At 34.8% G+C, this 23,016-nt stretch overlaps 4 protein-coding genes across 7 annotated transcripts; 3 read left to right on the top strand and 1 right to left on the bottom strand.

Annotated features, from left to right (window-relative positions):
* Nucleotides 1-209: 209 nt before the first annotated feature.
* Nucleotides 210-7,607, top strand: LOC103863052 (chromatin-remodeling ATPase INO80). Its single transcript, XM_009140792.3, has 23 exons — nucleotides 210-548; nucleotides 634-706; nucleotides 807-1,101; nucleotides 1,192-1,624; nucleotides 1,704-1,904; nucleotides 2,028-2,138; nucleotides 2,422-2,849; nucleotides 2,921-3,029; nucleotides 3,107-3,187; nucleotides 3,262-3,434; nucleotides 3,536-3,661; nucleotides 3,766-3,927; nucleotides 4,018-4,075; nucleotides 4,413-4,643; nucleotides 4,740-4,886; nucleotides 4,974-5,534; nucleotides 5,634-5,894; nucleotides 5,967-6,074; nucleotides 6,170-6,264; nucleotides 6,354-6,510; nucleotides 6,673-6,882; nucleotides 6,964-7,122; nucleotides 7,222-7,607. Exons 1-23 carry the CDS (start codon nucleotides 486-488, stop codon nucleotides 7,426-7,428), a joined length of 4,449 nt encoding a protein of 1,482 aa, XP_009139040.2. The 5' UTR covers nucleotides 210-485; the 3' UTR covers nucleotides 7,429-7,607.
* Nucleotides 7,608-7,724: 117 nt separating this feature from the next.
* On the top strand, nucleotides 7,725-9,043 carry LOC103863050. Its single transcript, XM_009140789.3, has 4 exons — nucleotides 7,725-8,075; nucleotides 8,145-8,276; nucleotides 8,351-8,704; nucleotides 8,782-9,043. Exons 1-4 carry the CDS (start codon nucleotides 7,969-7,971, stop codon nucleotides 8,915-8,917), a joined length of 729 nt encoding a protein of 242 aa, XP_009139037.1. The 5' UTR covers nucleotides 7,725-7,968; the 3' UTR covers nucleotides 8,918-9,043.
* Nucleotides 9,044-9,072: 29 nt separating this feature from the next.
* LOC103863051 (transcription initiation factor IIB) lies at nucleotides 9,073-11,281 on the bottom strand. 3 transcript variants are annotated; one of them, XM_009140791.3, is made up of 7 exons: nucleotides 10,341-11,281; nucleotides 10,204-10,228; nucleotides 9,841-9,958; nucleotides 9,639-9,757; nucleotides 9,473-9,561; nucleotides 9,327-9,406; nucleotides 9,073-9,252 (listed from the first exon to the last, which is right to left on the bottom strand). In XM_009140791.3, exons 1-7 carry the CDS (start codon nucleotides 10,532-10,534, stop codon nucleotides 9,119-9,121), a joined length of 759 nt encoding a protein of 252 aa, XP_009139039.1. In that variant the 5' UTR covers nucleotides 10,535-11,281; the 3' UTR covers nucleotides 9,073-9,118. The 3 variants fall into 3 exon arrangements, with proteins under 3 accessions (XP_009139039.1, XP_018514099.1, XP_033146552.1); XM_018658583.2 differs by having other exon boundaries at nucleotides 9,327-9,561; XM_033290661.1 differs by having other exon boundaries at nucleotides 9,147-9,561.
* Nucleotides 11,282-19,693: 8,412 nt separating this feature from the next.
* On the top strand, nucleotides 19,694-22,121 carry LOC103863049 (agamous-like MADS-box protein AGL18). Of its 2 annotated transcripts, none has more exons than XM_018658228.2 (8): nucleotides 19,694-20,562; nucleotides 20,793-20,904; nucleotides 20,988-21,043; nucleotides 21,130-21,229; nucleotides 21,302-21,343; nucleotides 21,448-21,483; nucleotides 21,569-21,717; nucleotides 21,812-22,121. In XM_018658228.2, exons 1-8 carry the CDS (start codon nucleotides 20,381-20,383, stop codon nucleotides 21,900-21,902), a joined length of 768 nt encoding a protein of 255 aa, XP_018513744.1. In that variant the 5' UTR covers nucleotides 19,694-20,380; the 3' UTR covers nucleotides 21,903-22,121. The 2 variants fall into 2 exon arrangements, with proteins under 2 accessions (XP_018513744.1, XP_018513743.1); XM_018658227.2 differs by having other exon boundaries at nucleotides 19,727-20,562; nucleotides 21,442-21,483.
* Nucleotides 22,122-23,016: the final 895 nt, after the last annotated feature.

The raw sequence follows: 23,016 nt of genomic DNA, 5'->3' as shown, positions 1-23,016 counted from the left end.
TATTGGGTTTGGTTCCAATAACTTTTTTGGTGAAATATCATACAAAAGAAAAAGAGATAAAAAAAACTGGTTTGTATAATAAATAAATATTTATGTTAGATTTGGTCTGATTCGGTTTATTTTTTGGCTTGGTTTGCTTTGGTTTGGTTCAAATATTTGGGTTAATATTTTTGAAACCCACCCCTGCCAAAAAAAAAACCTCTCACCCTCGAGGGATCTCTATCGTCTCCGTCATTATCCGAGCGTCCGTTATCGGAAGGGTTTTTGGCAGAAAATAAAAAAAGGTGATTAAATGATTCTTGTGGAGGAGGGGCGCACGGTAAGAAGCTTTAATCGAATGGCGCATTTTAAAAGCCTCGTCTTCTTCCCCCACCGGCTGAGTCCACTAACTTGCGCATCTCCTCTTTTACCTCTCTCCCCCTTCTCTATCGTTACTGTGATTAGGGTTCTTTTTTTTGACGCCGTATCGTTCTATTCATTCTCTCATGGATCGTTCAAGAAGGCAACCCAGTAGTGACTCGCGTTACGCAACTCTCTTCAATCTCGAGGTCTGTCTCAAAAATCAAAGCTTTATGATTTGTTCACTGATGAATGTAGTTTTGGTGATTGCTAAAAAGTTTTCAAATTTTGCAGCCGTTGAGGAACTTCACGATTCCTAGACATGAAGATGAGATTGAGAATTATGATGAAACTAGAAGCAATCAAGGTACTAACTTTATTGGTTTTTGTGTGTTTTTAAGTTTGCTACCAAATGTTGACACTTTGAGATTTATTTTGTCTATATGGTTTGGTGGGTTTTGGGGTAGTTGCTAACTACGGCAACGGCGTTAAGAAGAGAAAGCGGTGGATAGAAGAAGCTGGTGATGATGATGATGACCATTACAATCAACATGTTACTGAGGAGCATTACAGATCAATGCTTGAGGAGCATGTGCAAAGACTCAAAAGTAGCTCCAGGGAGTCTCAGGGGAATCACACATCTCTGATGCGGAAGAGCAATGTGGGCAGTTACAGAGGTAATGGTCAACGTGGGAGATTCTATGACGCGGATGCGATCTCACAAAGACGAGGAAGCTATCGTGGTTCAGCTATTACCCCTAAGTATGTTGTTCATACGTTTTTCGTGTTCTATGGATAATGTGCAACTCTGTGTAATTTGCGTTGAAATTTTGAAGCTTGCATTGTTTGCAGAATAGCATATGAGCCTTCGTATTTGGATATTGGTAATGGTGTTGTCTACAAAATCCCTCCAAGTTATGACAAGCTGGTGGCGTCATTGAACTTACCTAGCTTTTCAGATCTTCGTGTGGAAGATTTTTACTTGAGAGGAGCTCTGGATCTGAGATCATTAGAAGAAGTGATGGCTAGCGTTAAAAGGTCTGGAGTTAGAAGCCGTAATGGAATGGGTGAGCCTCGACCTCAGTATGAATCTCTTCAAGCGAGAGTGAAGGCCTTGTCAGCTTCAAACTCCAACCCAAACTTTAGCCTCAAGGTGTCAGACGATGCAATGAACTCTGTCATTCCAGAAGGAGCTGCTGGAAGCACGGCACGGACTATTCTATCAGAGGGTGGTGTTTTACAGGTCCATTACGTGAAGGTTCTGGAGAAAGGGGATACATATGAGGTTTGGATCCTGTGACAGTATTTTGTGAAAATTTTCATTACTTTGTTTCCTAATATTCTTTTATGTATCCTTTTGTCAGATTGTTGAACGAAGTCTACCAAAGAAGCTGAAGGTGAAGAATGATCCTGCAGTCATTGAGAAGACAGAAAGGGACAAGATTAGAAAAGTCTGGATCAACATTGTCAGAAGAGATATACCAAAACACCATAGAGTCTTCACTAACTTTTATCGGAAACAATCAATTGATGCCAAGAGATTTGCTGATGGTTGCCAAAGAGAGGTAATTGAAATTGGCTCTCCTATACCCATTTAATTTTTATTTTATTCACTTTTATAAAATGTGTCATTCTCTTGCTTTTCATCTTAGAGTAAGCTCTCATTTGCTGTTACGTTGTGTTCGCAGGTGAGATATAAGGTGGCTAGATCATACAAATTGCCAAGGAGTGCACCAATTCGCACCAGGAAGATATCCAGAGACATGCTGCTATTCTGGAAGCGGTTTGACAAGCAGATGGTACATTTTTTTATTCTCCTTAGACTCTAGTACCCTTACGGGCTACTAACTAGATATAATTACACATTCTGCTGCCATTTTTATTTTATCTTAGAGGCTTTTTCTGGGGTTCTTTGCCCTTTTTCGTAGATGAGGGATTAAACAGTACTCACAACTCTATAAAATTGGCTGTAGAAAGTGTTTAAGTTATTATGGAAGTAGTAGATTTTGAATGTTATTATGTCATTCTTCTGCTAGAATTCGTTTGAACAGTTCACTTGGATTAATTTGACTATGTTGGCAGGCAGAAGAGAGGAAAAAACAGGAAAAAGAAGCTGCAGAGGCATTAAAACGCGAACAGGAGCTTCGAGAGGCACAAAGGCAGCAACAGAGGCTCAATTTTCTTATCAAACAGACTGAACTTTATAGTCACTTCATGCAAAACAAAACCGATTCAAAGCCTTCAGAATCCTTGTCGATAGCAGATGAAAATCTGGTTGACGAAAAGCTCCGAGAACCTGCAGCAGCAGAACCTTCTGAGGTGGAGGATCCTGAAGAGGCTAAAATGAAGGCAGATGCCCTGAAAGCTACCCAAGAGGCAGTATCTAAGCAGAAAAAAATAACAGATGCGTTTGACACTGAATCTATGAAGCTACGGCAAACTTCTGACATGGACGGACCACCAAATGATTTCTCGGTCTCTGGCTCGGGCAATATAGACTTGCACAACCCGTGAGTTTTAATATCTCATTTTATTTTCATGAGTTTAAGATACAATGCCAATTAATTCTCTCTACTTGCAGATCTACAATGCCTGCTACATCAACAGTTCAGACTCCAGAGTTGTTTAAAGGAACTCTAAAAGAATACCAAATGAAAGGCCTTCAGTGGCTAGTCAATTGTTATGAGCAGGTTTCCTCAAATTTTATGTACATTTTTATTTGTGTACACTAGTCAATTGTTACTAAGATTATATTTTTATGTTCCAGGGTCTGAATGGCATTCTTGCTGATGAAATGGGCTTGGGTAAGACTATTCAAGCAATGGCGTTCTTGGCACATTTGGCTGAGGTAAATCTAACTGTTGGTCCTTTTTTATCTGTTGTGGTTTGGCTATGTTTAAACGCATTCATCCTCTCACACAGGAGAAAAACATCTGGGGTCCATTTCTGGTTGTTGCCCCTGCTTCTGTTCTTAACAATTGGGCTGATGAAATTAGTCGTTTCTGTCCTGACTTGAAAACTCTTCCATACTGGGGAGGATTACAAGAACGGACCATTTTAAGAAAGAATATCAATCCCAAGCGTATGTACCGAAGGTAACGACTCTGCTTAGTGCTTATTCTCTCAAAGGCTTCGCAATCAATAAATCTTACTTGCTCTTTTCTAAAGCTACTCTGTTGACTCCTCTCCTTTTCAGGGATGCTGGTTTTCATATTTTAATTACCAGCTATCAGCTACTAGTAACCGATGAAAAGTATTTTCGCCGGGTCAAATGGCAATATATGGTGCTAGATGAGGCCCAAGCAATCAAAAATTCCACCAGGTTCTTACCTCTTTCTATGTTGAATTCCCAGTGCATGGAATGCTACGTTTGTATTGAAATGCGTAATTCTCATGCAAGTTTCATTTTTTTTTGTTCTTTGACAGTATAAGATGGAAGACCCTTCTTAGTTTCAACTGTCGGAACCGATTGCTTCTGACTGGTACTCCAATTCAGAATAACATGGCAGAACTATGGGCCCTGCTGCACTTCATCATGCCAATGTTGTTTGACAGCCATGAACAATTTAACGAGTGGTTCTCAAGAGGGTATGTACTATTTGTCTGGATTTTGATGGTCATGTAAAAATTTGTAGTGAACACTCTTGTTTCTGATACAAAATCAATATTGATTAACAGAATCGAGAATCATGCTGAACATGGAGGCACTTTGAACGAGCACCAGCTTAACAGACTGGTGAGATTTTACTTTCTGTTTGCAGCCTTAGAATAGCAATACCTCAAGTTCTTTTCGTGACTGTCTGCTTCTTTCTTAGTTTGCTAGGATCCTTGTATAGGTTCTTGCACTATCACTATGGTTCCGCTTTCATTTTCGATTCATGAAATTGATGTGTATGCTTATGCCATGAACACAGAGCTTCTGGATTCTTTTTTTCTGTTTCTGAGCCAACTTGATTGTTAATTTTAGTTAGTGATTATTGGTTCTCCATGCATTCTCAAGTTTGTAAACTGGATGCATCTTTTTACCTTTTTAGCTATCTAGTCACTCACATTTTGTTTCTTTTCCCAAACAGCATGCAATATTAAAGCCATTCATGCTACGACGTCTCAAAAAGGATGTGGTTTCTGAGCTAACCACAAAGACAGAAGTTACTGTACACTGCAAGCTCAGTTCTCGACAGCAAGCTTTTTATCAAGCTATTAAGAACAAGATTTCTCTGGCTGAGTTGTTTGACAGCAACCGTGGGCATTTCAATGACAAGAAATTATTGAACTTGATGAATATTGTCATTCAACTTAGAAAGGCAAGCTCTCTTGTCAAGCCAGCTTTACTTGTCCTGCTTTCTCATACATATGCAAGACTGTGGCTTATGGTAATATATTTGTGTCTCCCATGTCAGGTTTGTAACCATCCAGAGTTGTTTGAAAGGAATGAAGGGAGCTCATATCTCTACTTTGGAGTGATGTCCAATTCTCTTTTGCCGCCTCCCTTTGGTGAGCTAGAGGATGTACATTATTCAGGTGGTAAAAATCCCATAACATACAAGGTGAAATTCAATACCTTAGATAAGTACCAAGGTCGACAGTATCTTGTAGCCTCTGACTTTGGTTTCAATCTATTAATTCCCTTTCAGATACCTAAACTCCTGCAGAAAGAAATGCTCCAAAGCTCTGAAACATTTTGTTCTTCCATCAGGCGGGGCTTATCAAGAGAATCCTTCCTGAAGCATTTTAATATATATTCACCTGAAAGTATTTTTAGGTCAATATTCTCATCTGAGAGTAGCGTAGATCAAGCAGTTAGTGGAAGTGGAGCATTTGGCTTTTCACGCTTGATGGATTTATCACCATCAGAAGTTGGATATCTAGCTTTGTGTTCCGCCATGGAAAGACTATTGTTCTCTATATTGAAATGGGAGCGGCAATTCTTAGATGAAATATTAGACTCTGTTATGGAGTTCGTCGATGATGATCTTAGTGGAGGTAACATCACAAGAGGTAAAACCAGAGCTGTCACAAGAATGCTGCTGATGCCATCAAAACTTGAAACGAGTTTGCTGAAAGGGAAACGAGGCACAAGGCCTACATGTCACTCATTTGAATCTCTAGTGGTTTCTCATCAGGATAGGCTACTTTCAAATATCAAACTCCTACATTCTACATATACTTTTATCCCAAAAGCCAGAGCTCCACCGGTATGATTCATTTTGAATCGTTAAGTTGCAAACTACTTACCTGAGTAGTATCTTACCAAGTCTTCTCAACCATGTTTTATTTGAATTTGCATTTGTCAGGTAAGCGTTCATTGCTCGGATAGAAACTTTGCATACGGAACTACAGAGGAGATGCATCAGCCATGGCTTAAGAGACTATTAATCGGCTTTGCACGAACTTCAGAAGCTAATGGACCAAGGAAGCCGAACAACCTTCCACATCCTTTGATCCAAGAAATTGATTCAGAACTTCCAGTTGTACAACCTGCGCTTCAGTTGACACACCGAGTATTTGGTTCTTGTCCTCCAATGCAAAGTTTTGACCCTGCAAAGTTGCTAACGGTTAGTCTCTTCTCTTTTGCAACTTAAGCCTTACTTTGAGCTCTTGTTTCATATCACAAAATTGGATCGTAGGACTCTGGGAAGCTGCAGACGCTTGATATATTGTTGAAGCGGCTTCGAGCTGGGAATCACAGGGTGCTCCTCTTTGCACAAATGACAAAGATGCTGAACATTCTGGAGGTAATACAAATGAATATTTGCTTTTACTTATGACAAACATTCATATCTAGTTATCTACACGTTTGGTTTACATTTTGATTTAATTTTCTATGCAGGATTACATGAACTATAGAAAGTATAAGTATCTCAGGCTTGATGGATCCTCCACCATCATGGATCGCCGAGATATGGTTAGGGATTTTCAGCAGAGGTAGAAATTAACTTTCTCTAGCCTTTTTTTCTTTTATTGTTCACGTGAGGCTTGCTGGGCACAAAGTGTTAAACACTACATGGTTGCAGGAGCGATATTTTTGTATTCTTGCTGAGCACCAGAGCTGGAGGACTTGGTATCAACTTGACGGCTGCTGACACAGTCATTTTCTATGAAAGTGATTGGAATCCCACCTTGGATTTACAAGCTATGGACAGAGCTCATCGTCTTGGTCAGACAAAAGATGTAAGTGTTTCTCTCTGTCGTCTCTTCTTCAATCTCTAATCCCTTTGTTACTTCATTTTATAACCAACGCATCATGCTAGTGAATAAGCATCTGCTTATAACAATGTGATTGTTATCTTCCTCACCTAATCTCTTCTGATGAAACGAAAAAACTTGTTATAGGTAACTGTTTATCGGCTCATCTGCAAGGAGACGGTGGAAGAGAAAATATTGCACAGGGCAAGTCAGAAGAATACAGTTCAACAGCTTGTTATGACAGGGGGTCATGTTCAGGGTGATGATGTGTTTGGAACTGCGGATGTGGTATCGTTGCTTATGGATGATGCAGATGCAGCACAACTGGAGCAGAAATTCAGAGAACTACCATTACAGGTTGGGGGATAGGACATTATCCTAGTCAGTATTGGGCAATTCAAAGGTAACTCGAAGTGAATTCTAAATTTTGTCTTCCAGGTAAGGGACAGGCAGAAGAAAAAACAGCCAGTGAAATGTATCAGAATAGATGCTGAAGGAGATGCAGCTTTGGAAGAGTTGGAAGATGCTGCTGAACGACGGGATAAGGAACAGGAACCTTCCCAAGAACCGGAGAAGACGAAACCCAGTAACAAAAAGGTAAGTATATTATCGAGCTTGTCTTGGTTCTTAATTGATAACTTATGGTTTGAGTATATTACTAAAAGGCATGTGCTTATTATATGCGGTGATTTGCAGAGAAAAGCTGCTGCTTCAACTCCGAAACCTAGAGTCCCTCCCAAAGCAAATGAAGAAGGAGATGCTCCTCTTCAGCCTCAGAGAACAAAAAGGGTAAAGAGACAAACAAAGAGCGTAAACGAGAGTCTTGAACCTGTCTTCTCCGCATCAGTTACCGCAGCAAATGGAGAAGTCAATCCAAGTAGCTCTAATCCAGATGCTAACTAATCCGAAGATGGTTAAAAGCTTCAATAGATATTAACTTTAGGCAGGTTATTAGTAAATGGTTCCTTGTTTTCAAGCCTAAGTGTACAGATATCAAAAAATTTTACTCTTCTTTAACATAACATTGGTCTAATGGTACATATATCTATAACTATTATTATCTATTTAGCGATTAACGTTAAGCATTAATCTCCTCTTATTCAGTGGATTAACGAATACTATGATAGAATCAGTTTCAACCTGACGTACTAAACCGAACACTCCTCACCACTGCTTCTCTTTGATCAGGGTTTGGGTTAAACCCAGCAATTAAACCTGCAAAAATATAGTTCACTAAACCGAATCGAGCAATAATGAGGTATTCGGTTTAATCCGGTTGGGTTTGGGTCCATCTTTATAATTCATTATTGCTTGATTCGGTTTAATATAAAACTCTAAACCACACGAGAAGGCACGACCCGCGACTTCGCTTCGAAGCCTTTCTGAGCTGTACACCAACTGTTCGACGAATTGCCCCAGAGAGTTTCCAAAACATAAGCGCTTATGGAGGAAGAAGACTGGGAGGCGTCCTCTTCAAGCGAGACCGAAGAAGCTGGTTTTGCAGCAGATGACGACGAAGAGTTTAATGCAGGACCCAAGTTACAATTCAGGTAGGATCTAACTTCATCAAATAGTTTCTGTATTTTAAAGGTAAACATCAACTCATTGTCTTTTTGTAGAATTGGATCTTCAAAGGCTCGTTGGGTTACAGAGCTAGGAATGGCTGAAGTTGAGGTTAAAAGAGGGAAGCTTTGGACAACCACTGGAATCATACGTAGCGGAAAGACATACTGTTTCATAGAAGAGGCTTTGTATGTTTGGCAAACAAAGTTCTGTTTTTTTTGTTTTTAACACAATTCATCTGATAAAGTTTCTTCCTTTTCAGGTATTTGAGTGAGATAGGAGAGTTGCAGATCTTGGGTGATGATGATGCTGTGATCCCATTGAAGGGCTTGTATGAGATGATTGCAGAGGAGAAAAGTGGATGCTGTTGGGAAAGCTATGAGGTTTATAGATACTTGAAGGGTCTTGGTTACATCTTAGGCAGGCATGGAGTTCCTTGGACGTCAAAGGGTGCTGAGATTATGACACCAAGTGGTGAAGAAGAGGATAGTGTCACTAAACTCTTGGGAGATATGCAACTCTGTGATGCAAGAGCTGTGTTTGATGTGTACTTGCCGAACAGCCGGTTCAAGAAGTCTTCTCCTGGTGAACCTAGCTTTGTGGCTTGCTTATCAGGGTAAGCCCTATTCGTTTAGCTCCAACTGTGAAAGCAATTTTTTTTGTTAGACATCTTACTGATTCCTCTTTTTACAGGGACTCTCCACCAAGCAAAGAAGATGTTAGAGTCCTGCAAAGCCGCATAGATGCACCGTTAAGGTTCTGTCATATCTCTCAGGGCCGTGTTAGTTTCTTTTCTTTCAGTTCCATAGACCTCTCTGTCTTACCATAAATGTAACAAGAAACAAAAAGCGGAATGTTCTTGTATTTTTTAGACAAAGTAACTGAGAGCTTACATACACTTTGGATAATATGTACTACAACTTTCTGTTTTTTTCTACAAGGCATTTAGTAAGAACCTTATAAAGGGACTGAAGAGTAGACAACCTTCGTTCCGTGAGATGAGCTTGTTGTATCCTCGTAGGATAGAGAACTAGGGACTGCGAAGCCTTTTCAGGTCATTTGCGTTGGCAAACCACGTTGGTATTATCCTTGACAGATATGGATACAAATCTTTGTATGTTCCTTTTATCGTATTTTCGTGAAGTCCAGTGGCGTCTCTAATATCTGCAACTCATCAAGTATACATAAAAAGTTAGGTAAATAAAGAAGAGGTGCCCATGGAAAATTGAAATTGCAACCTTTGAGCAGCTTCTTCTCATAAGAAAGTTGAGAAATGATATAGACGACTGTGGCTGCAACTGATGACGGAGCTCTGCTTCTGCAGTAAGTAGAATCAGGGTTATTACATCTGAAGTTCCAGAAACTGCCCAAAGAGTGAAGGTACCTGTTAACATGGTCAGTACACCTTTCTGCAGCTTCTTCAGCAGCTTTAATGGCTTGGCTATTCATTTGAAGGTCAGTGGAATACCGCTTCTGCAGATGAACATAATATCAGCAAATGAGAAGCTATTATATATTAACCAAGAGGTTAAGAAGGCACAGAAACTCACTGCAAACTCAGCAGCTCGGATGTGCATCAACTGAGGAGGAAGGCCAAGTTTGTCAACTACGGATCTGACTGCACTGGTAATCTTAGACTGTTTTGCTCCATCGGCAACAGAAGATATGTCTATATAGAAGAAAAAAAAAAGGTTTTGAAGGAAGGATTCAACATCAAGAAACAGGACACAAGAATCTTTCAAAACTGAGTACCTTTTATACTCAACGCCATGCCATTTTGTCTACAGGCTATGTAGATAGAAGCAGCAAAACGAACGTTGGGTATGTTTATTTGTCCCTTTATTTGTTCTGAGATCTCAGTAGCCTGATTCTACAGATCAAGAAACACACACACACACTAGTTCAAGCTTTTGTATACTAACTATCAAAAACGCACACACACCAGTTCAAGCGTTCTGTATACTAACCATCAAGAACACACACACACTAGTTCAAGCTTTTTATACTAACAATCAAGAAACACATACCAATTCAAGCTTTTTGTATACTAAGTTACTAACTATCAAGAACACATACTAAAGGTTTATAGACGAACCCTAAGAAAAAAAAACTTACCTTAACTGTCGCAAGAAGACTCAACCTGTACAACAAATGGATGAGTCAATAGTTAACTATAAATAGAAAGAAACCCTAAAAGAACATATTGAGTTCCTTAAATAGAAAGAAAGAAAGAAAGAAAAACAAAACGCTACCTATCGGACATAGAAGCGATGACGGTGGCATCATCGAATGAAGCATTACTCTGTTGCGTGGTGCCCACGTCAAGGTCGAAGCCAAGCTTCTGCAAGTTGTCATCAGAAGACGGAGAAGCATTCTTCGTCACGTGATTGTACATGAACCCGTCGCTAGTTTGATAGCGACTGCAACAGTCATCGAAGCCCCACATCTTGAGAAAACCCTAGAAGTTAGCTATCAATGGAGTCAGGTGAGAAGTGGAGGGAGTTAACAGAATAAACGGTTTGCTTTTGCTTCCCCCTTTTTTATAGACGAAATGGAGAAGGGGTGAGAATTCACTGTGTGATGGTGCACCGTAAAGGTAACAGTCTCAAACAGTCAAACTTAGCTAACTAGCTATGGTGTGGGACCGGTCTACGTTTTAGTGGATGGTTCAATAATCTTCTCCGTCTATTGGATGACGGAACTACGTGCCGTTCCGTAGCTACGTAACGAAAACTAGTGCCGTTTACCTGAATAAACTCTCACCGTCTCACGTGAGTCCGTGACGATATTGTTTGGGCCTAAGAAGAATGTACTGGGCCTTTAAAGCCTAAGTGTTGTATCTGCCATGATTGCTCCTTTCATCTTTTTTTACCTTTTTTAAACCGTGTGTACGAATTAAATCACCAAGATTCACATTACAAATAGAGTTTGGATATACAACAATACTTTTGTTTCTACTAGGGATTAATCCGGGCTACGCCCGGGATTTTTATTTTTTTTTCTAATTTAAATTATTAAATTATTTATATTTAGGCTATGATATATATTTATATAAATGTTAAAATGCATGTCATAATTAAAATTTATTTTTAAATTTTAACACGTTAAATTAACATATTTTTTACTATTTAAATATTTTTTTGTAATTTTATTGGCTATCTAGTTATCATATTTACCAAACTATCTTTTGAGTGTTGGAATAAATGTTTTAGAGATTTTATTAAACTGCAGAGTATTTTCGGATCGACCACATGCTCAACATTCGATCGATCCGTAAAAATATGGTCGATCTCCTTGGCCAGGTAAGTACAATTTTAGCAAAAATATATTTTACTTTCAAATATTAAGTATATAACTATTCTTTTTAATATTTTTTTAATTGTATTTTTTGATTAAATTATTGTATTATAATGGTTATGTAAATATTTTTTGTGATGTTTGAATTTGTGTTGTTTGTATACTTAACCTAGATGATATTGATGTTTAACAATTTATTGTTTTCTGGAAATAGAAAATAATGATATATCAAAACGTATCTAATACTTGTAAAATGATAGTATAATGTAAATTACATCCATTATTTGAAAATAACCATTTGTTGTTTTTATTTTTATTTTAAATCAGAAATTATTTTTATTTAAAAACATTATTCATATATAATATAATAGTTTAATTTTGGAAGATTAATCTATATATATATAAATTATGTATATTTTTTAAAAAATAATTTAAGATATTATATATTGAGTATATGAATAAAAGCTGAATTTCTTATCTTGAAAATCAGATATTTATATTTTTGTCTTCATGTTATACTCACCAATCCATCATTGATATTTATAACTTAGTATGTTTTTTAAAAAACTTAGTTTTAAGTAATAACCGAATTTAATAAATTAAATTCATCACCTATAATGTTCTGTAAAATATATTTGAAAACTCTCTAAAATAATATTTTAAGCATAATATTATTATTATTTAATTTAAGTTATTTTAAACATAATATATACTAAACCAACTTAAATTATATTTACAATAGGACCATCCTAAACCGGTTAGTAAACCAAAAACAATACTAAACCAACATGAACCAATACCTGATTCGGCGAGGAAGGAAGTGTTTCGGGATAAACGTTTGAATGGTTATTAACTGAAATGGTTTGATCATAAAAGAGTTAGTATGAATATTAACAATAAAATTATGGATTAGATTAATTTAAATTTGTAAGAATACCTTTGAGTCTATGAAATCAATTCAATTCCCATGAATAAGTTTAGCTTTTGGAAGTTGCGGGTTTCCCAACAATGAATCTACCTAACAAAAAGTTTGTTGTTATAAGAAAATCTCATTCAAGGTCATTAAAGGTTTCTGGGATGGCAAGAGTTGATGGTGAAACCATTTTTTTGCTCGAGTGCTTTGAAATTTTTCTTAATAGTGTGAGATTGATGTGGATGGAATAATGAGTTTTATAGGGACTTTCTTGATGTAAAACTATACATTTTTTTTTGGTTTAATGTGGTAATTCCATTTTTATATAATTTACTACCATTTTAAGATAGAAGTACATTTTAAGATATATGCTTAAATCTTAATGTACTTTTTCCATTTTTAAAAATGTTTATTTCCATTTCTTATATTTTTATTTACGTAATATCTATATTTTATATTTTAAAATAGATATTTAAATATTAATGTACTTTTTCCATTTTTTAAATTGTGTATTTACTTATATTATATATTTTACATTTTAAGATAGATGTTTAATGCTTGATGAACTTTTTCCATTTTTAAAAAAATTGTGTATTTACTTATTATTACATATATAATTTATATATTATATATTTACATTATTTACTTATTATTTATTTTCCTGTATATGTATTTCCATTTCTTGTACTTTTCATTTACTTAATATCTCTAATTTACATTTTAAGATAGATGTTTAAATCTTAATGTACGTTTTCCATTTTTTTTAAATTGTATATTTCCATTTGTTATACTTTTTATTTACGTAATATCTATATTTTAAATTTTAATATATATTTTTAAATCTTAATGTCATTTCCCATTTTTTAAATTTGGTATTTACTTATATTATATATTTACTTATTATTTATTTTTCTTTATATTGTGTATTTCTATTTCTTATACTTTCTATTTGCTAATAATTTTATATTTTAAGATTGATTTACATTTTAAGATAGATGTTTAAATACTAATGTACTTTTTCCATTTTTTTAAATTGTGTATTTCCTTTTCTTATACTTTCTATTTACTTAATATCTATATTTTACATTTTAAGATAGATGTTTAATATTTAATGTACTCTTTCCATTTTTTAAAAATTGTGCATTTACTTATTATTGTATATATAATTCGTATATTTATATATTTATAATATTTACTTATTATTTATTTTTCTATATATTGAGTATTTCTCTTTCTTATACTTTATATTTAGTTAATTTATATATTTTATATTTTAAGATAGATGTTTAAATCTTTACGTATTTTTCCATTTTTAATGTAAAACGGCAATGTTTAATAGAAGAACTTGGACAAATAGTTAAATAGTTATATTTATGTTTTTTTTCTTTTTTTTATAAAATGGTAATGTTACATTATGAAGATAACCCGTTTTTTTAGTGAACAATGGTAATCTTACATATGTTTAATGTAGTTTTTCCATTTTTTTATGTTGTATGTTTACATTTATTGTTATTTTTAAATATAAAATGGTAATTTTACATATGTTTAATGTAGTTTTTCCATTTTTTTATGTTGTATGTTTAGATATTATTTTCTTAAAATAAAAATGTAAAATGGTAATCTTACATATGTTTAATGTAGTATTTCCATTTTTATGTTGTATGTTTTACATATATTTATTATTTTCGAAATTATATATAATGTTTTTTGTTTTTTTTATAAAACGGTAATGTTACATTATGGAGATAAACCGTCTTTTTTTTAAGTGAAAAATAGTAATCTTACATATGTTTAATGTAGTTTTTCTATTTTTATGCTGTATGTTTACATATTTTTTACAATTTTCGAAAATAAGTAATATTAAAATGTAAAATTATATTTTATGCCACGTGTCATCTTTCGGGATAATTTTTTTCCGCTGATGTGGACGTCCTATGGAGCCTCCAAAGCTCCCTTTTATTAGTAGAGATTTTAAATATAAAATGGTAATTTTACATATGTTTAATGTAGTTTTTCCATTTTTTTATGTTGTATGTTTAGATATTATTTTCTTAAAATAAAAATGTAAAATGGTAATCTTACATATGTTTAATGTAGTATTTCCATTTTTATGTTGTATGTTTTACATATATTTATTATTTTCGAAATTATATATAATGTTTTTTGTTTTTTTTATAAAACGGTAATGTTACATTATGGAGATAAACCGTCTTTTTTTTTAAGTGAAAAATAGTAATCTTACATATGTTTAATGTAGTTTTTCCATTTTTTATGCTGTATGTTTACATATTTTTTACAATTTTCGAAAATAAGTAATATTAAAATGTAAAATTATATTTTATGCCACGTGTCATCTTTCGGGATAATTTATTTCCGCTGATGTGGACGTCCTATGGAGCCTCCAAAGCTCCCTTTTATTAGTAGAGATTTACAAAACATCTTACTCAACATACTCAATCATATTATATTTTACAGGGACTCTCCCCACCTAGCAAAGAATACATTAAGAGTATCTCCAATGTAAAACTCCATTTTTTCCTCCAAAATGGAGTAAAAGTGAAAATGGAGTAAAATTGCTCTAATCCTACTCCATTTTCCGTTCTATAATGGAGTGATGAACAAACAAAAAATAGATTACTCCATTTATGGAGTAAACTTCATTATGGAGTGAGATATGAAGTTGGGTTGGAGCATTCTTTACTCCATAATCACTTTTACTCTATTTTAGAGGAAAAAATGGAGTAGAGATGGAGATGCCCTAAAGCCCTGCAAAGCCGCATAGCTGCATTGGCGGAGCTAAGAAACTGGTCAAGGGGGTCAATTCATAATTAACATATATCATAGGGGTCAATTACCTAAAATTTACACTAGCTAGTTTTCCAGTTTTATAAAGCAATTACTATGTAAAAATTTTGTTCATAAATTCACATGGGTCAACTGACCCACATGCTATAACATGGCTCCGCGGCCTCCGCCACATATCGCTCAGGGTCGTGTTAGTTTCTTTTACTTCAGTTCCATAGACCTCCCTGTCTTACCATAAAATGTAACAAAAACAGAATGTTCTTGTATTCTTCAAACAAAGTAACTGAGAGTTTACATACACTTTGGATCGTAATCTTGATGATGCGTATTCATGAGGTAATATGTACTACAACTTCTTGTTTTTCTCTCTACAAGGCATTAAGTAAGAATCTTCCTTGGGTGAGATGAGCTTGTGTCCTCGTAGATAGAGATAACTAGGGACTGCGAAGCTTTTTCAGGTCATTTGCGTTGGCAAACCACGTCAACGTGGGTACTATCCTTGACAGATATGGGTACAAGTCCTTGTATGTTAGCCTTATCGTATTTTCGTGAACTCCAGTGGCGTCTTTTATATCTGCAACTCATCAAGTGTACACAGCAAGTTAGGTTTAAGAGAAGAGGTAGCCAGATTTTGCTCGTGAACTGTTTATATGTTAGTTGGAAATTGAAATTGCGACCTTTAAGCAGTACTCTCTTCTCGTGAGAAAGTTGAGCAATGATATAGACCACTGAGGCTGCAACTGATGACGGTGACCTGCCGCTGCAATAAGTAGAACAAATAGGGTTCTTAAGTCCCTGTTTTGCTTGCGAAACAAGTAATCCCTAACAATGATGCATATCGCTACTATAATTGTGTTCCAAATGTAATAGTGGCTGCGTTACAAACAGATTACTTTGATACGTAATAAAAAAATTCCGAAAAAAGAGAGTCACTGTTCATCATTTACGATCTTCTTTAGAGTTGAAACTGGGCTCGTCCACGTCCTTTAGCACATGTCCATTTGTTCATTTATTATTTGTGGACAGAGATTGGCCATGTCCATTAGGAACCATGTCCATAAAAAAAACACTAGTTCAAACTTTCATTATACTAACTATCAAGAACACACACACAACAATTCAAGCTCTTGTTTTGTATACTAACTGTCAAGAACACACACACCTTGACTGTGGCAAGAAGCTTCAACTTGTAAAACAAATGGATAAGTCGATAGTTAACTCTCCACAGTTTTAACTTTTTTTAATAGAAAGAAAACAAAACGATACCTAGCGGACATAGAAGCGATGATGGTGGCATCATCGGAAGGAGCGTTACTCTTTTGCGTGGTGGCCACGGCAAGGGGATCGAAGCCAAGGTTCTTCAGAATGTCGCCATCAGAAGAAGAAGAAGAAGCGTTGTTCGGCTCGGTGTTGGCTACGGAGATAGGATGGGAGCTAGGGTTACGCGAGGTTTCAAGATCAGAAGTCAAGAGACCAAACTCAAGACCACAGTCGGAGCAACTTATCTTCTTCGTCACGTAATCGTACACGACCGCGTCATTAGTTTTACAGCGACTGCAACAATCATCGAAGCAAACCCTAGAAGTTAGCTATCAATGGAGTCAGGTGAGGTTTTGAAGAAGATAGAAGTGGAGGGAAGTTTAACAGAATAAACGGTTTGCTGTATGAGAAGGGGTGAGAATTCAGGTGTGTGATGGTGCACCATAAATGTAATAATCTCAAACGTACAATGGAGTAGGAAACCGTCTATGTTTTTATTGGACGGTTTATAACCTTTTCCATATTTTTTATTTGATCGTCGATTTGGATGAGGGAACTTCGTGCCGTTTCATGGTTAAGTAATCAAAACCAGTGCCGTTTCATGGTTAAGTAACCAAAACCAGTGCCGTTTACCTCAATAAATTCTTACCGACTTACCATCTTTCTGGGCCTTAAAGGCCGAAGTGTTGCTCTCTTTCGACCTACCTTAAAATGATTTCTGTATGATTGCTCCTTTCATCATTTTACCTTATTTTAACCGTGTGTTTTTAAATCACCAAGATTCATATTACAAGTAGAGATTCGATATACATCAATATTCATTGTTTCTATTTACAAAGATTTTCATATCTCTATAAGAAGAATATTCTATTTTTAGTCTTATCTACATTTTTGTGATTATCATTCCGTTTTATTATTTTCTGGAAATATATTTTGATTAATGCTAGTCCGAAAGAAATTGCATGTACAAGTGGTTGGTCTTATTTTGGGCAGGTTACCAAAAAAAGTTTCATGAATGTAAAGGAAAATTTCACGTCTATTTTGGTTATGCACATCGGAAAAAACATGAAAATTGGTGTGTGTACCATCAATTTCTGATGTCATTCATTTGCAGTCGTATGGATATTTTTAAAATTTGTTAGAATTGTACTTTTTGTTTAAATTGTTAATGTCGAATTATAAGAACATATTAAAAGCTTTTTGTTTAATTGAATATTGTACAACATCATCTTATCCTAATCAAAATGTATATTGTTTGGTGCAAAATCAAAATATTTAGTATTTTGAAATTTAACTAAGAGATTTTTTTTGTTGAATTTTTTTCTTTTTTTTACCTAAGGGTATGACTGGTTTCCCTACTACCATCCGCATACGCAGCTTTCGCGGTTGGTAACGGTTGTTGGCGTTTTACAATAATCGCTCAAACCGCTCTAAATCTCATAAATTCAAAAGCTGGTTACAAATAGCGTTTGCGGTTGCGGGAGGATAAAATATAAATACAAAAATAAAAATATTCAATAAAAATTTTAAATTAGAATTATAAAAATATTAAAATATATTAATTAATATTATAAAATTTTAAAATAAAAATATTTTCTATAATTTTTAAAAATTTAAAACTATAACTTTCTAAATATAATTTTTATATTTATTATAATATTATGATTTTTGATATTTTTATAATTATATAAAATATAAATATTATTAATTTATTATTTAACCGCTATTGCATTTGGTAGTTAACCCGTCATAAGTATTCGCAAACGCATCAATTTCTAACCGCATAACCAATCGTACAAATCTTTTAAACCTGTTAGAAACCGCAACCACATGCATCCACAAACTTCCACAACCGCAACCATTGCGTTTAAACCAGTCAGACTCTAAGTGGTGGTTAACAACAAAACGAGGGTCCAGCCACTGCTGCATATCAACCCACCGCTCTTGAGTTAGCAATATCCCAAAGTGGCTTTCTGTTTTTTTTTTCATTCATTTATGTGAACGTTTTTGGGAATATCATTTTTAGGAACTTATGAAACAAAATGAAAAATTCACGACTAATTTATTTCCCCCTTTCGTAGAAGAAAACAACAACAAAAAGTCAAAAACTTAAGAAGTCATGTTATTTTTTAATTGGATTTGTGAATGGTGGTGGTAAATTATATTTCAAAAGAAATACTAATCACGTTAATGCGTTCCTGTAATTAAACTTAAACGTATACTAGAGGACGTTCAATGGGGTAACCACTAAAGATAGCAAAGTGTTTTAAGTTTGTGTTTGCCGACGCGCATTACGATACGAGTTACCTTATTACGTTTTGGGATCTACTGGTTTGCCAGAAAAAAATTGGGTCAGATTTTACTGGTATATATATACCAAAGGACAAATCTTATGAAATTTGAATTCTTATTAGCTTTTGGTGAACAATGTTTAAACCGATTACATCAAACTGGAGCCAAACAAATAAAATCAAAAACTGGTTTACTATTAAAAACCCAAAACTGAATCTACACAAAACCTAAAAGAGAATGACTTGAGTTTTATGTTGAAAAAAAAATTCAAACCTTACCACCTCAACATATTCGGAATGGTTGCATTATTTTAGAAGAAAATCAAAATTTACCACTTTGTTAAAAAAACATACAAATTGGCCTTTTCCATTTGTTTTTGGGCACATATTAGTCCGGTTTAAGGTGTTTAAAAAAATTAGACCGGTTTAAATGGTTCTAGCCAAATTAAAATTTTAAAGTTGGATACGGAAGGAATTAAATGGATTAAAAGTTCATTTATAAATATATATCTTAAACTTAAACTGTCATTTACATTGTAAAACAAAAGTGTTGAGCTGTACTAATATGTATTTACTTAAATACTTTCATCTTTGTAAAAGTATATTTCCTGTTGAACAAAAAAAAGAAGTATATTTCCATTCAACTTATTTGTTGACAAAAATGCCAACCAGATATTTATTATTTGCCATTTTAGTATTTTCCTATTGTTTGGATAATTCCAAAAGACAATGTACGTTCTCTATATACGTTTTCGGTTACAATAGAAAGTATCTTTAAAAAGGAAATTTGCTTTTGCTAAGATAAAACAAATTCGATTCACTCCAAAATCTCACTATCTATAGAAACGATATAGCCACAGCTTTTTCTTTTTGTTTTTTTGCTTCTATAGATCTCAAAAACTTAAAAATAAAAAAGAACAAGAAAACATACTAGCTAATATCGTTTATCAACTTAAATTAAATAAAGGTTTAAATATGAATTATTATATATACATGGCAAAAAATTCTTTTTTTTGTCAACCATGGCAAAGATAATATCAAAAGATGGACAGTATATAATCTTTAGGATATCAAACCCTTTTAACCAAAAAAATATATATAATCTTTAGGATATCAGTGTTGAATACGACTTAATTATCATGTTGCCAAAAATACAAAATAGGACAATTTAATTTGGTCGTACACTTTATTAAACTTTCTGTTGACTATGACCAAAACAGTTGATTAAATATTTTACAGTGATATACTCTAGATTAAATATTTTCGTGAAACACGGTCAACCTTTTTAAGAAAATAGAAATTACATTTCCTTGTGAATTAATTAAAAAAAATTAACACCGTGATAATCATGAACTGAAGCAAGAATAAAATAAAAAGAAAATCAGCTAAGCATTGGAGAGAAGAAAGAAGGCAAACCAAACAAGGCGTTATAAAAGGAGGAAGAAAGTTCCAAAAGAAGGAAGAAGCAAATTAGCAAAGCCACCAAAAATGGAAAACTGCTACTTATAGTAACTCCATCTTTTTAAATGCAATACCCTAATTTTGGTAATACTTTTCTTTTCCTTCCTTAGCCCCCTCCTTCCTCCTTTCCCAATTGTCATCATATAATCAAAATCAAAACTCCTTTATATACATAATAATAAATACACACAATCTCTTTAAAGAAAAAAGCAAAGGGCTTTACTAACTTCCCTCTCTCTCTGTTTTCGATTGATTGTTTTCAGAGATGGGGAGAGGAAGGATAGAGATAAAGAAGATTGAGAATGTGAACAGTCGCCAAGTCACTTTCTCCAAGAGACGCAACGGGCTGATGAAGAAGGCCAACGAGCTTTCGATCCTCTGCGACGCCGAGGTCGCCGTCATCGTCTTCTCCAGCACCGGCAAGGCTTACGATTTCTCCAGCGGAAGGTAAAAAAAGGATGAGTCTTTTGTTGTTTTGTGTTCATTTGAGATTCGTAAAAAGGTTTTGGCTTTATGGGTTTTGGTGTCTAAAGAAATCGATTTGTTCTTAGGGTTTTGTGTTTTGTCTGAGAAAGATCTGAGATTGAGAATAAAGAAGCAATCTTTAGAGGCTTTTGGTTGAAACTAATTAAAGGAGGGTTTTTGTTTTGTTTTGTTTGGTTTCAAATGTGTTCAAGTATGGAGCATATTCTGTCTAGATATGGATACAGTGCTGTTACGGCTGGTCATAGACAAAGAGAAGAACAACAACAGCTTCTACTTTGTTCTTCTCAAGATAATGGTGATGTGGTATGTGTGTGTATCTCTATCTATAAGCAGTGATAAGCTTTTGTTATCCCTTCCTTGACTTACATGGATTTGGGTTGTTGCAGTTGCGGACAGATGAACCTTTGAGGAGCGAACTTGAGAGGTTACAGCTTGCTATTGAGTATGTCTCTCTCTCTCTTGTAAAGACGTGTGTTTGTTTCTTGTGTTAAAGGTTCGGTCTTTCATTTTTTGGTTCATTGTTTTTAGGAGACTGAAGGGTAAGGAGCTTGAGGGTATGAGTTTCTCGGATCTTATTTCTCTTGAAAACCAGTTGAGTGATAGCTTGCATAGCGTCAAGGATCGAAAGGTAAAGAACAGCTTTTATTCACAATCCATCTGTGAATCATCTCTGACTTGCAAAGTTTTTGTTTTGATTCAGACACAACTCTTGCTCAACCAGGTAGAAAGATCTCGGTTACAGGTAAAGAACAAGGCTTCTCTAATTGTATCATTCATCAAGTCTTACTCAATGTTACTTACATCTCACGCTCTGTGTTTCATTTGCTTATAATCAACCAGGAGAAGAGAGCTCTGGAAGAGAACCAAATCTTGCGTAAACAGGTAAAGACTTACTTTAAATCCTTACACTAACTTAGTATGATCCCAAACTATATCTCTACTGAGTTCAAAGCTAATGTACCTTCAGATAGACATGTTGGCGATGTCAGGACCAAAACCGTTGAGTGAAATACCTCAATTCTCTAGCCCGCAAGCAGAGCCTGAGAGCTCTTCATCAGACGACGATAACGAAAATGACAACGAGGAGCACCCTTCCGACACTTCCTTGCAGCTGGGGTAAACTGCAAACACAAACCCTACCTTGTGTTACAAGCTTTTTGCTCTTCTGTTAAGAGCTCTGAGAATTATATACTGAAAACTTGTGTCTTAGGTTGTCTTCATCAGCGTATTTTGCAAAGAGAAAGAAGCCAAAGATCGAACCTCCCTGTGATAACTCTGGAAGTCAAGTGGCGTCTGACTGATTGAGATATCAATCATTCTTCTAATTATGGTGTTTAGTAGTGGTTTTATTGTGCATTCTCCTTTTGTTTCATGCTGCCTGGTCTTTTGGTGTACATTCGTATCAAGTAGAGTTTATGTTTTTAGGGTAATCAAACATTAGTTACTCTGGTAAAAGTTTCTAACAGAGAAGAAACAAATCACATTAAACATGAAGATGAGAATGATTAAGGTGACAACCATTCATAACGTGCGTCCAGTTTTTTATTTCACTTCTACAACAAAGGTAAATGGTCCTAAACAAGGTTGATTGATTATAAATAGGCTCAGACGAAGTTCGAAGCCTAGCCCAATATGTCTGGTCAGTTACATAGTGGGCCAAGCAATGTGTTTTCTTTTTTTAGCTTTTGGGCTTTTAAAACTCGATTTTAGCTCGAATGTGTGAAGGCCACCGACAAATCGAGACAGCTTGATGGTTTAAAAACAGTCTGGACAGGCTGCACAGACCCATGCTAATAAATAAAACTAATGAAAATTTCTGATATTTACTGAAAGGAATAAATCACCAGAGGGTTTTACAAGCGGCCAAAAAGTACCAAGTTGATTTATTTCCTGTCAGTAAGTACTCAAGTCGTAATCTACCAACTTTTAATGGGCAGTAAAATTTTGGTTAGATTAAAGCAGTGGACTAGTGTAGTTGAAAGCTTTCACTTGTTTTTCCATAAAGATTAATGGGCTATGTTCTATGAAATTTGATACTTTATCAGCTTTTTAGTTTATAGTTAGCAGCTAATAAGCTAATGGTATGACTAGACGACATAAAATTTGGTAATTATACATTTAAAATAAATAATTGTGGAAAGAAACAGAATCAATCATAAAGCACAATCTGCAGAAGAAGAGATACCACGTGTGCAGTAGCATCGTCAGAAGGTTCCAATTATAAAATTAGATACACCACCGTCAGCATTCAACACACCCACACACACACTTGTTCTCATGGAGTCGGAAACAAAAGTCAAATCATCATTTAATGGGCCTTATTAGATATATCATATATATTTACGATAATGTTAAGTTTCCAATTACTTAGGATATAGAATCTCTTAGGATATATCGTTACTTGGGATGAAAGCT

This window comes from Brassica rapa, chromosome A04, assembly GCF_000309985.2.
Source record: "Brassica rapa cultivar Chiifu-401-42 chromosome A04, CAAS_Brap_v3.01, whole genome shotgun sequence".
NCBI lineage: Eukaryota > Viridiplantae > Streptophyta > Magnoliopsida > Brassicales > Brassicaceae > Brassica > Brassica rapa.
This window is presented reverse-complemented; position numbering and strand designations above follow the sequence as displayed.